Source organism: Crocuta crocuta, unplaced genomic scaffold, assembly GCF_008692635.1.
Source record: "Crocuta crocuta isolate KB4526 unplaced genomic scaffold, BGI_CrCroc_1.0 scaffold38, whole genome shotgun sequence".
Lineage (NCBI taxonomy): Eukaryota > Metazoa > Chordata > Mammalia > Carnivora > Hyaenidae > Crocuta > Crocuta crocuta.
In genome coordinates this window covers 4,100,242-4,114,350 of record NW_027532605.1, presented here as the reverse complement: position 1 = coordinate 4,114,350, position 14,109 = coordinate 4,100,242, and the positions used below count along the sequence as shown (strand labels likewise).

Here is a 14,109-nt window from a genome sequence, read left to right as displayed (position 1 = left end):
TTGCTTAGAATTCTGACAAACAGTATACATATCTAATGTACAATTAACCATATGTGATCATGGTTCTTGAATACAAATACAGCAGGAATAATGGGTGAAGAAAAGGCCAATTCTCTTAATAAGAACTCTAAAGTTTGGAACTTTTTAAACCATTTTGAGGTATAGTTGACATGTGAAAAGCTATGCATCTTTCATGTACACAACTCAGTGAGTTTGAGGATTGAGAAGTTTTTGAAAGAAATAGTTCCACTCTCATACTATAAATAAATAAAAACTTGAAACAAATAAACAACAAAAACGCCGTATAATTCTCAACAAAGCTGAAAGGGTAAAAACAATTTACCATATAACTAGAGTCAAATCTACATCCATTCTACTTTAGAAATTCTCCAGGTTTCTGATTCCTCTCTGAGGTTTCAAAAGCTGACTTGTTCCTTTTTCCACCGTCCTCTATCACTACTGGCAGGAGAGGTCTTAGATCCTACTCTCTTTCTCTGTTCTTCCTCAGTAAATAATTTCAGCCTCAGATTTCTGCTTTTTTACAACGTTACCCAATGTAAGGCTTCAACTGAACCCTAATCTGAAAAAAGTCATCATCGCCAGCTTCAACACTGCCATAAGAAGGTAACACTGGCTCAGACAATATATTTTACCTGAAGGTAGGCCAGCAACATAGGAGATTCCTTCTGCCACAACAAATTAAACTCTGTTCATTTATAGTCTTAATAGTCTGTGGTTCATGTAGCTATAGTAATGGACTACAATGCTGAAAAGTTTTAAAAAATCAAATGAAATCCTGTTGAGAATGGAATTACAGTAGATTATGAAACATAATCGTCCTTTACTATTTTACTATTCCAGAAATAACTTAGACCCGAACTTAATAACAAATTGAAACACTGTCCTATTCTTTGGAACTCTGATTTGGGAGAGGAAATAAGGCTTTCAGAAAACAGCTATCTCTTAGCCATTTTACAGCGCCTGTGGAGGAGCATACTCACAACCCAGTCTCAGATCTGACTGTTCTTTACACATTTTTCTGAAGATTCCCAGCATACCCGCTGGTCCTGAGATTGCCTTCACATTGCAAAAGTCCAGGCCGTAGACATGGTTTCCATTCTGCTACTAAATGAGGGAATTTATCACCCCTACCCACCTATTTTTAACCTATGATTTGTCAAAATGTTTATGATTTGATATTGTAGCAAAAATATTTCTTATTAAGAAATTTCATGAAGCCTGGTGGCTTAGTCGGTTAAGCGTCCGACTTTCGCTTAGGTCATGATCTCGCGGTTCACAGGTTCGAGCCCCGCGTCGGGCTCTGTGCTGCCTGCCCCCTCAGAGCCTGGAGCCTATTTCAGAGTCTGTATCTCCCTCTCTCTCTGACCCTCCCCTGCTCATGCTGTCTCTCTCTCTCTCTCCTAGAAATAAAAAAATAAATAAATAAAATTAAAAAAATACATTATAAGAAATTTCATGAAATAAATTAATGTAATGTTTCTTCAGGTACCACCAGAATACTGATGAAAACCTCATATATAAAAGCAAATTTAGGCTTTGAATTTTATAGTAACTTGCATAGACATTATAAAAGGTACTACATACTTTGGTTCATAGCGGACACCTTCTGGGTTGTGTAAAATGCCCAAGCCAGCACGCAATCTTTCAATACCATTCCTAAATAAAAATTATTAAAATAAAATAAATAGACCAAGATTTAAAGGAAGAAGACTTAACACGATGAAATGGCAATAATATTTACATACTTATGAGTGAAGCACATATATCCCGTGGCTTACCATGCAATCATAATGCCATTGTCCGTGCACAGTCTGGGAGGAGGACACAACAAAGTGCATTGTGTTGCATTTGTTACAATTTCCAGAGCTTTTCGGATATATAGGTTACTTGCAACGCCTCCAGATACAACCTGAAGGAATTGAGAAGATCCAAATCAACCAATACTACATATGGCTATGAGCCAAACTGTTAGCTAAACCTGGGGAAAATACAAGCATTATACAATAAGAAAATATCACACTTTGATAGGTGGGGAGCAGACAAATAATATAGCTATATGATAAAAATTTGGAGGAAAACAAAATTGACAATTTCAATATCAGCATATACTGGCCACTATTATTTTTATACATTTTCTTCTAACATTTTGTAAATTACAATCATAGTACAACAATATGTTAGACCCTGTTGTTTTTACTTATAAGCAATTTTTTCATTTTATATTATTCTTAAAAACCTATTATCTCTGATAGTCACATAATATTCTCATTTGTTAATCTACCCTCATTTAAATATTTTGTCATTTTATAACTTTTAAAAGGACAAAGTTTAAGATATAGTAAAACAGGAAGTTTACCAAGGCTTTTATGCAGATTTACAGGGATTTCATCAAAGGAACATAAATTTGAAGGAAACTAGCTTATTTTTCTAAAATAATAATAACAGTTACTGCACTTCATTTCTTATTGCAAACCCACTTTTAAATTCAATGAGAAGAGGCAGCTTTGGAGTTTTTTGGGCACACAGTCTATACAGATGTGTCATATCTGTACAAGAAACGGCTGTTAGTTTTTATTCTGCATAATTTCATTCTGTCAGGGCTAGCACAGGACATTAAGATATCATAGTCTAAGCACTGGATCAATTAAGCTCCTAGAAGAAAAATAACATACTGCAAAGGGTTACAATTATTGTTAGAGGAGAAAAGGAAACTTACCAGCACTGGATTACTTTGAGATAACAAATCTCTCTGCTTGCAAAACAGAATGGCACGATGTGTTCTTTTTGCAATGTGGCATGCTGTTGTGTGCTGTACTGCAGCAGCAATGTGTGCAGCCGAAGACAGGATTTGCCCCTTCTGGATTCCTGCAGAAATGAACCAGTATTTTTAGGCACAATCCAGGATTACTTATTTTTCCAACTCTACTAATTAAAAATATACCTTCCTCTTTTTCCTTTTGTGTTATTATCTTATCAATAACATGTTGAAGTCCAGTAAAAGAAAAATCACAATTTTTAGCTCGTTGCATGGGAGGTTTGAGATCAAAGTGTAGTGTATTTCCTTGTTTGGCCAAATGTTCTATAGCCTTCCCACCACTCATGGTGGAGCACTCCGGATGTTTTACCAAAGAAAGTCTTCTTGCTACCTTTTAAAAACAAACAAAGATTTTGTGATGAGTCATAAAATTGCACATTTTGGAACCCAGGTGCAAAGGAAATGAAATTTACTAAAACAAAACAAAACTGGATGAATAAGACATGCTATACTTGTACAAACATGGACTATAGCTAGCAAGTCAGTAAAGACAGACTCTTGCTCCTTCTGACAACCTTATCAATAGTGGCCAATCACTGCTTCCCTATCTACTGCTCTTCTATTGGGGATGAAAAACAGGTTTGAAGTTCATGACTGCTTAATGATAAACTTCAAAAATTAAAATCTGTCCATTTCTTCTAATCATTTCTGCTGTTGTCAGCAGGATTTTTGCATATAGCAGTAAGCTCTGAAAAATTCAGAAACAAAGAAAAAAGAAACCTGGTTGGTGGTAGTGTCAACAATTGTGATGTTTAATCACAAAACTTTGTGCATCTTTAATGTCTTTATGTTATTGTTATATATCTTATTTCATATTTTTATAGTACTGTAAATGGCAATTTCACATTTTTAAAAATTAAAAACTGCATCTGAAAACTATTTGAGCCTTTATGTACTAATCTAAACCTCTTACCATTTTATTGATAATGGATAAGAATCTTTTATAAAGCTATGTACTATTTTCTTTTTTCTTACTGCACATATTTTTTTCAGTCTGTTAATCGGAAATATTTAGATAAATGGTAGTAGTGCATCTCCTACTATTTGATTGAAACAGACACCTTAACAGAAAAGAGAAGTTAATTCTTTAATAATTACCTTGTCAAGCATGTCACCTGGTGCTATGTCCAAAGACTTTCCCAGAAGCAGAAAATCTGAAACTCCTCTAACTAATGCCAATAGACAATGACCTCCAGAAATCAAAAGAACTAAAAAGGGAAATTCTACGTTATTTAACAACCTAATAGTAAGTGCATGAGCCTCCATATGATGAATGGGAATAAAGGGTTTTTTTAACTGGTTTACCAGTTGTAAGCTAAATGATAAGCCTACTCCTAAGCTTAAAGCAAGTCCTGGTTTGACGGTAGTTGCAATTGCTGAGAGTTCACTTGGAGAGACTTTACTGGTAGAGAGAGCTTCTTGTACTATTCGTTGAATATTTTCTCTATGAAGCTGTTGAGCTACTGGAGGAACAATCCCACCTGTTCTGGGGGGAAAAAAAAAGCTTCTTATAAATAAGATTGAGAAAACAGACTAAGAAAAAGTTTTATATTAGGGCTGAAGGCATGCTTTCAAATTAATCATTATATAGCTAAAAATGGTAGTCACACATTCAAATATGTGTGCCTTATAATGCAGCACAATATAAGAACTCAGCATGCAGTGATTAAGGGTGTAATGTCTCCGACTCTTCAAAATTGTACACAATGAATTCCTATGGGTTTGTTAATATAATGGAATCACCAAAATAATTTTAAGAAGCATTCTCTTGAAGATGTCTTGAACAAGAAAAGGACAGGATAAAATTGGATTTTAGAAAAATTAATCTCCCTGGAGAAAGGGAGATTTTTTTAAAGAGGTTATTATAAAAGTATTTGTGTAAGATGATTACATTTTAAACTATGTGTTCATGGGAAGTGAAAGAATGGGGAGGAGAGCCTTGAAAACTGTTAAGTTAGACTGGATATAAGAGGAAAGGAGACCAAGGCATCCAAGATGATTCAGATATTGAGCTGGAATGACTGGGAGAAGAGAAAGACTAACAGAGAGAAACATGAAGACAGTTTTGTGAAGAAGACGAGTTTATTTTTAAACACACTGCACTTGATTGAGGTCATGGCAGGATAGCAGACAGCCTGCAATCCTGAAATATAGTTTGGGAATCTAGTGCTTAGAGATTATCGTTTTGATTTTTGGTTTATGTAGGACAAACAGTGGATGACCACTCCAAATGCCAAGAGTAAATCAGTAGGAGACAAAGTTGCTAGAAAAAGTTTGCCAGCATGTCACTGACTTCCAATCAGAGAAGCAGAGTAAAAAACTATAGGGTCTACAAAATACATCTCTAATCTCAAAAACATCTTTGAATATTTGGTGCTGCTCGTTCTAGACATAGAAGTGAAAATCCTAGGGTGCCTGGGTGGCTCAGTTGATTAAGGATCTGACTCTTGGTTTTGGCTCAGGTCATGATCTCATGGTTCATGGGATCAAACCCCGCATTGGGCTCTGTGCTGACAGCATGGAACTTGCTTGGGATTCTCTCTCTGCCCCTCCCCCACTCTCTCTTGTACATGCACACTTTCTCTTAAAACAAATAAACTAAAAAAAAAAAAGAAATGAAAATCCTCAGTAAGAACATTCAATTAATATTTAATAGTTATACTATGTACTGTATCAGGTAATGAGGGAAACAATAAAAGAAACAATCTTATTTCAACACATCCACACAGTAATACTGTTTTTCTTAATTTTTTTTTGCTGTTGTTTTTAGTGTGTTTGTTTTTAAGTTTATTTATTTTGAGAGACAGAAAGAGGCATAGAGAGAGGAAGAGAGAGAATCCCAAGCAAACTCTGTGCTGTCAGTGCAGAGCCGGACACGGGGCTCAAACTCACAAACTATGAGATCATAATCTGAGCGAAAATCAAGAGTCATATGCTTAACTGACTAAAATCCAGATGCTCCATATTTTCCTTGGTTCTTCAAACCTACTTTTTCCTCTTATATTCTTCAACTCTGTTAATGGCATCAAATGTTCTAATCACTTGGGTTTGAAGTTTCATCCTTATCTCCTTTATCTTGCTGTCCACATTAAGTGCATCACCATTCTCAAGTTCAAAAACCTCTCATCTCTCAGTCTATTCAAAGTCTTCTAACTGCAGTTCCCCAGGCAGATTTTCTGATCCTTGGAGTCTATTCTATATTGTATTGCCAGAAAGTAAAGCACAATGCTGACCCCATAACTCTTCTACTGAAAAGCGTTTACTTTCTGGAAATTGAGGTGACTTTAAGTGTGAATCCTATCCCTCCCACTTATTTCTTCCTTCTCCCACTTGCCTACCTCCCTTCCTTTCTGTGCATCTTCTATATATTTCACCTTCAAAGGATTATGCTAGCTAAGCACCAGAGACAAAATAGATGAATAAGATCATGGCTTTATTCTCAAAAGAATTAATTTGTACATAGTATGGAGAGTAGGTGATTGAGGGCTCAAATAGCTATTAAAGAGGCAGGAGAACCATTTGGCCGCTAAGCTGGAGCCAAATGTAGCCAGGCAATTGTAGGATTTCAATAAATGCAGAGATGAGCTGCATAGATGGTACCACACAGTTGGCTTGCCTGTGTATTCCTCCAAAGTGACCTATGCACTAACTAAATTGAATGTCCAGTATTTTCTCACCTCTTTGCCTTTGCTATGATGCTTACTCACACGAGAATATTTTTTTCATCTCCAATCACTGAAGGCCTAATTTTCAAAGCCACTAACATCTGCAACATATTAGATGCTACACTGGATATTAAGGCACAGTATACCGATTAATACAGACACAGCCCCTGTCACCACAGAGCTTACAGTCTATTAGGGGAAAGAGTACACATAAGTAAACAAATGCAAAAATTATCAAAAGGATAATGAAAAAAATAAGCACAGTGTGGTGATATAGAATAAACATGGTGGGAGTACCTATTTTAGATAAAGTAGTTAGGAAAGGCCTTTCTGTACAGTTAACATTTAAACGCACAAATGTTCAGAACTCTCAGAAATACTGAAAGAACCATGGAACTAAGGCCTGGTAGTAACACGTATTGTTTGCACTGGTTTCATACTTACTTCATGCTGTCTTGTACTGTATGTTGTATGTTTCCTTTTACATCTATATATGATATCTCAGAGATTAGGTTAGGCTCCTTGAAGGCAAGGACTTTCTAGTACTTTACTACTATGCCTTATTAATACCCAACGCAGTCACTTTTACATAGTATGTAACTGTTAGAGGCCTATTCTGTCTCTTCACATATATATTTTCTATTATGCTCCCACAATCCTGTAAGGCAGGTATTATCTTTCCAATTTTACAGATGTGAAAACATAATCAGACAGGATAGGAACTTGCCTAAAATCAGAGCCAATACCAAGGGCCTAATTGATAATTCAAATACAGGTCTGTGATCTCAAATTACCAAACTTTTTCACTATGCAGATGTTATAAATTGATGGCTTGAAGGCATATTTGATCTGTTCAGTATTTTAATATATTTCAAGTTAGCTACTAATTGTAAAAATCTGGAGATATTACAGTTACATTCTGGATTTCCATTTTCTCTAGAAAATGCTGATGATCAAATAACACAGGGCCTACATTTCTGCATGGCAACAATCAGCTGGAGCTGAGTAGATATCTTCCACTTTATATACAGCCCACTTATCTATATCACCAGACTAGTGGTCCTCTGCAAACAGATGAGTTTATAAACTTTGAGCCATTCTGTGCTTTAATACAACAGTATATTATTTATTTAAGTACCAACAGGAGTTATATGTATAAATGTGAATAGGATTTTTTTTTTTTTCCAGTAATCAACACAGGTTAGAGATAGGGTCATATTCTCCTAGGATTTCAGTCGAGACCATGAAACATACAGGTGGGCAAAATTAGAGAAATTACTGAGGAGAAATCATGGATAAATACTGGAGTTGGGAATGAGTTTAGCTCTTTTTGGCAACAGGATTAAAGGTGGGACTTTACTGTGGAGAGCCTTAAAAACCAGGTTGAAGGGCTTCAGGTTTTCTACAGCAGTTATTAGAAGCTTTCGCACAAAAGAAGAACTTAGCTCTTAAAACTCAGCTTTTATATATGATAAATAGAAAAGAATTATTTCATTTTACTTTTTCTCCCCCAAATTGGGAACTCCCAAGATAATGTCTACTTACTTTAAATGGACTTCAGTTTGGGAATGTATTGCTTCTCCCAAAACGTTTCCGGTTTCATCCACAACAGCAGCTGCTGTATCATCACAACTGGTTTCAATTCCCAATACTAGTTTATGAAGAAATAGTTTTTCCGGATGAAAATTAAAACTTCTTAAAAATTCATAAGTTTTCCTTGATGGCTTAGAAAAAACTTCTGCTGTTTTATTCAATATTAGCATACTTACTCTACAGATAATTTCTAGAAAATAAATGAAAAAACAAATTATTGGGAACTGACATTAACCACTAACCTATTTAGGTAAGCAAAATTCTGAAAACTTGATTAATTTTTCAATATGATAGTTTTGTAAAATTATAGGAAAGTTTTGCGGACGTTAGCAAAAATTTTTAAAGGCTGTAGCAACCCACTACTATATTTAGCGGTAGGAATGAATATAGTGTTCTTTAAGAGAAAAACAGGACAATCAGATATAAAACTTTTTAGTATTACTATCATGCTGTTCTTAGCAAACTATTCATTATTCTTTATAAAATAGCTAATAGTCACAAGGACAGTCGTCTGAAAAGTGCTATTTATTGTTTGATAGCTATAATAACTAAGACAGAATTGGTTTTTAAAAATCAAATAATAAAGGCAAGACAGAACAGATAAAAATAAATGCATTCTATTTCCTGAAAATATCTTTCAAAATAAAATTTGATAATTTAGTTTGAAAACAAGAATTCACATAAAGACACAATTTAGTCATCTACTTTGGAAAAAAGTGTTCTTATGAACCTCATCTTAAAAGAACCACATCTTGTCTAAAACAACGGCAACCTAATACCCATTTTATTCATTAATTTCAATTTTTCTAACTCAATCTCCATTTTACCACAAGCTTATCGTAATAAGGATCTCCCCAAATCCTTTTCCCCCCTCAAATAAAAGCAGTCCGCCACCAAAGCATCCTGGTATCTTCACACTTTCAAGTATCTAGTTTCATGCCCCCAAATCACCTGTCCTAGAACTTTCTGGATGCTTATGTAGGTCCTTTCCCTACACACTAATGGACAAAATGGGTAAATGACAGAATAAATATTGGAATTGTTATTGAGCCACTGGGGCAAACAGCATCCAGGGATTAGAGTGATGAACCACCTCGCAGAAGAAAGTTGTGCGGAGTGTAGCACAGACAAACGCACCTGGAGAAATTAGGGTTGCAGTCACAAAACCCATGCAAGGCTGCCTGTGCTAATCATTTGTCTTTTGGGCCAAGAAGACTTCTCAAGTGAATCCAGGGGACTTGACCAGTGCAAATCTCTGTTGTAGGAAGGCGAAGGGCTTGTACTGGAATCCTTCTTCCAGGCACGCGATAGAACCACTGAGAGAGGGGTGAGCAATTTCACAAACCTTCCTTGTGAGCGACAGAAGCTAGCAGTAACGTCCTTTCCCTAACAAAGTCGCAGCAGGGAGAGGCCGACCTTGTCGCCCGGAAGTGACGTCATCAACACGGTGCCAGCGTCTCGTCTGCAGGACTAGCTGCTACAGCCCTAGAGGGTGTTTTTCTTAATTCAGTTTAAAAAATAAATAAATAAACGCTGTCTTGGTCCAAGATTCATTGCGTGTACTCACGCGCTTCCCTTAGATTTGTGGTAACATAGTAACAAGACTTTTACAAGATCGCGACTAATGACTGATGTAGCGGAGGCCGAACGCAGATTTGGCTGACTACAGTTTTAAGTTCTAAACAGTACGCTACATTAAAAGACAATTTTGTTTGCCTTTGGCTGGAATTTGGACGGCACTGTGAGAAACGGATAGAGATTATTCGTCGTTCCATTTTAGAGCAACTATCACCAACTATAAAGGTTGTGGCCTGACCTAGCTAATACTTTCAGAAGCGGAGAGTGGAAAGTTGGGACGACACCAAAGATTTGATTGTGCTGGGTTCCGAGGTAACGGAAGCGCTTCTGATCGGACGGTCTGAATCGTTACTCCCACTTTTTGGAGTAAAAGGTGTGGGGCTAGCCCGTTTTTGTGATTAAAAAGGGGGAGGTGGAGATGGTACATATTCACTTAGCATTAAAAAATAATCCTATTTTTGCAATGCATTATATGGTTTTTGCTTACTATGTATGCAGCCTTCAGGGTAATATATACTCATATTCATGGACCTCTTTCAGGCTTTTTTGTTTTTCCTTTTATTGGTATGTGAACTTGTCATTTGCGTGAATAGATTTGTCCCAAAAGGCTCTCTTCTTCCCTGCTAGACCTTAAGGTTTACTAAACTTACTAAGCAAGGACTTCATATATGCAAGGTTCGATAGGCTGTCACATAGATCTGTATTTTGAACGGCAAGAAGCTCTTGGTATAAAAGATAAGTGAATCACATTTGGGAAGACAGAGTTAAGAGTCTAGTAATAAGACACAAATATACATATTCATAATCAACAGAATGTTATTGAGAGTTTTTTAGGTGGAACTGATGCTTTCAAAAATTTCACTTATGATAATAGTAACTGTAATTAACAATAAAGTGGCACTTGCGTTGTACCAGGCAGTGTTGCAGATTAATTTATTTAATCCTCACTCCAAATTGGTGAGGTAGCTACTGTCCTTATTTTATAGATGAGGCAACTGGACCACAGAGTTTGATGATTTGCAGGTCACATAGCTAGTAAATGCAAAGCTATAAAACGTTAGGCCATATGGTTCTGGAATCAGTTTCCTTAATTTCTAGAAGAAAAAATTACTTCATACTTCCACTAGGATATGTGCCTGACCCACAAAAAGGAAAAAAGAGAAGGCCAAAAGGTGAAGAAAAATTGGTTATCCTAATCGCAAATGATTGGTTAGAGGTTACTTTATACGCTGAAATCTAGTCTGAACATAAAAACTTTCACATCTGGCATTTTTTTGCAATTTGAATTATGTTCAGCAAGTGTGTCTCAATGGTCTGTGCACGATGTGTCAGGAGGTATCCCTTTTGTATGTGCTAGAATCACTGGTAGATTCCTCATCTAGCAGCTTTGACTGGTATTGAGTCTTAATGCTCCATTATGTGAAACAGCAGAGCTCTAAGACACATTGAGAATGAATTGTAGTCTTCCACTGATTGCATATGAATAGCAGAAAGAAAAGCCACTTATACTAATACATTGGCAAGTGAAGGTATACATTTTCCATCTTCTTTATTGTACTAGAGGAGAAATTATTGGTGGAAAGGTATCTATGTTGAGGTCTGAGCTTTCATACAGATCACATCATAGTTTGAATGCCACTGGTGGACATTCTCAACGAAATATGGCCTAACTACTGTAACTTCCACTTGAATTCAGAGTTCCAATTGAATCGAAACATGCTATTTTGTCTGTGCTATTGCCTAGGTTTTCATTTGTAAGCGTTAGAGGAAAATTACAAACAGAATCTTTACAATATTCATTTCCTAATTATGTATTACTAAATTGGATTTTACTTTGATTTACCACATATTTATCGGGTTCTTTCCTTTGAGCTGGGAACTTTATTAGTTGTTAGGGACAAAAGATAAGATTCACTCCCTATCTTCAAGGAACTGAGTCTAACGATAGGTAATTACAATATGGCATTATGGAAAGTGTGCATTGAGAGGGGGAAGTTGCTTGGAGAAGGTGGGGTAGATTGCCACAGTTGTATCCACAGACTAGCAGGACCTTGGTGTGAGGACTGCGTTTCAACATCTCCTTCTCTTCTAGGCTTGAAATTGGTTTATCAGAAATGGATGTGACTGGACTCTGGGGTGCTGAGTCACAGGGTAAATCTGCTAAGAAATTGCTTTGTAAAAACCGTAATACTAACATGTTAATTTATGAGAAATGTAATGAAGGAGCTAGGATACCTAAGCTTGCTGGTCCTCACCTTCTCTGTATTGGGCAAATTATGATGAAAGCCAGATCCAAATTATAATCAGAAGATTGGTAAATATGGAATGAAAGCAATAAAAGTGAGTTTAGTGCTTTTCATGGCTAATGTTTCAGGCCCAATGCATCTGTTTCCATTTGAATCACCTGTCTTACATGCTTCAAGGGTTGGATTGTGCTAAAAATACAGTCATTTGCTTTCCTCCTCTTTAAAGAGTTTTTTGTTGACAAATCTCTTTGATGTAGAACATTCTTTCATTAATGGTAATACTGTCAATCAGGTCTCATCCTTGGAAGATATTTGCTTTTTACTTTAGTTGCTCAGCCATTATGCTTATTTTACAAATTTACTCAGATGATTTATTTTATTGCGGTGAAATACATGCAACAAAATTTACCATTTTAATCATTTTTAGGTGTACAGTTCAACAGCACTAAGTATAGTCACATATGGTTGTGCAACCATCTTTACCATCCATCTACAAAACTTCTTCATCTTCCCCAATTGAAATTGTACCCATTAAACACCAATTCTCCATTTTCCCTCTTGCCAGCCCCTGGAAACCACCGTTCTTTCTCTTTGACTATTCCAAGTACCTTATATAAGTGGGGATCACACAATATTTGTCCTTTTGTGACTGGCTTATTTCACTTATTAGTATTAATGTCAAGGTTCATCCAATTATGTAGCATGTGTCAGGGTTTCTTTTAAAGTAGACTAATATTCTATTGTTTGTATATACCATTTTGTTTATCCGTTCATCTGTCAATGGACATTTCGGTTCTTTTCAACTTCTAACTATGGTGAATAATGCTCCTATAGACATAGGTTGTACAAATATATCTTTTCAAATCCCTGCTGTCACTTCTTTTGGGTATATACCCAGAATTGGAAGTGCTGGATCGTATGGTAAATCTGTTTAATTTTTTGAGAAATTGCCAGACCCAAACGTTCTCAATTTTCAAGTGTGTGGAGAGTATGTATATTTTTGGCAGGTGAGGAAAAGGGTAAATCTTTTTGTTACTCCCATATGTTAAGTGCCATAACAGAAACATAGATTTGATAATTCATAGGAGGGACATGTTTCAAAGCAGAATCACTGTATCAGCTTTTCATGTATTAGGTGGTATACTGGTATTTTTCTCAGCAATGCCAATTAAGTCATCTGGCTTTTCTGTTCCCATTTAAGAAATTGTAACATGAATGAATGCTTATCTTCTTGATAATATGCTCAACAGCTTTTTTCTCCCACCAGAATTTCAACATTTTTCAAAAAGTGTTGTCAATAGAAATTTTTAAATTCATATTTGGAAAATCAAAGATTTAAATAGTATTAAAATTCCTGTCATAAGAAGAGTTCATTCTACGTTAATGCAGTATACTATAGTTCTTATAATTGAGAATTTATTTTTATCAATATAGTTATACAGTTAGAGTGAACATAGTGATAAACTTGGCCTATCTGCTAAACTTAGAACTATATAGAACTTCAGAGCTACAGGCTGAGCCACTTTCATAATGATTAGTTGATTATTAATGGCTTAAACAAGTCAAGAAATGGAATTACACTACTATGCTTAACATAGAATCTGAATATATTTCTACTGAACTGTTTTAATTATGAAATATTCCAGATTATGAAAGTGTCAAGAATACTATAATAAATTTCTGTGAACCCAACCCTCATTTTAAGAGAAAAAACATCACCCAATGCAGTTGAAGCCTTCTGTATACTATTTACCTAAGATACTCAGTATTCTAAATTTGAGTTTATAATTCTCCTGTGTTCATTTGAAGTGAAATGAAAAATTTTAAACTCCGAATATCAAACTACCTGCTGAATCATTTTTAATTGAACTGAAATTATGGACTCAAATAAAAACCTGAGGTATTTCATAGCTTTTCTTTTTGGAAAAAAAAAAAAATTGCTATTCTCTTACCTACCTTCTTTCCCTGTCCAGTGCTACTCCAAACTTCCTTTTAGATTGTTTTACTTAGACCTGTCTTCCCAGTACTGAGCCAGTTTACATTTCCTACATCAACATGTAATATCCATGAAAGTAAGTTGAAAATTACTTTTTTATCTGTCTTATTAGGATTACAAAACTGCACTGGTCTACACTGGGTTGTATTTGTCTCTTTCAGGATTAGTATGAGAGTATTTTGGAGTCACATTTAC

At 35.7% G+C, this 14,109-nt stretch overlaps 1 protein-coding gene across 4 annotated transcripts in view; it reads right to left on the bottom strand.

Moving 5' to 3' along the window:
- OSGEPL1 (O-sialoglycoprotein endopeptidase like 1) overlaps positions 1 to 9,508 on the bottom strand; it is a 28,935-nt gene extending 19,427 nt beyond the window's left edge. For 2 of the 4 annotated variants that reach the window (XM_077780220.1, XM_077780221.1), the window contains exons 1-7: positions 9,232 to 9,508; positions 8,047 to 8,284; positions 3,935 to 4,322; positions 2,963 to 3,167; positions 2,738 to 2,886; positions 1,800 to 1,930; positions 1,606 to 1,677 (exon numbers count right to left, since the gene is read on the bottom strand). In XM_077780220.1, the coding sequence (XP_077636346.1) occupies positions 1,606 to 1,677; positions 1,800 to 1,930; positions 2,738 to 2,886; positions 2,963 to 3,167; positions 3,935 to 4,322; positions 8,047 to 8,284; positions 9,232 to 9,265 (1,217 nt within the window). In that variant the 5' untranslated portion in view covers positions 9,266 to 9,508. The remainder of the gene's footprint in view (positions 1 to 1,605; positions 1,678 to 1,799; positions 1,931 to 2,737; positions 2,887 to 2,962; positions 3,168 to 3,934; positions 4,323 to 8,046; positions 8,285 to 9,231) is intronic. The other 2 variants (XM_077780222.1, XM_077780223.1) reach the window with 1 other exon arrangement.
- Positions 9,509 to 14,109: the final 4,601 nt, after the last annotated feature.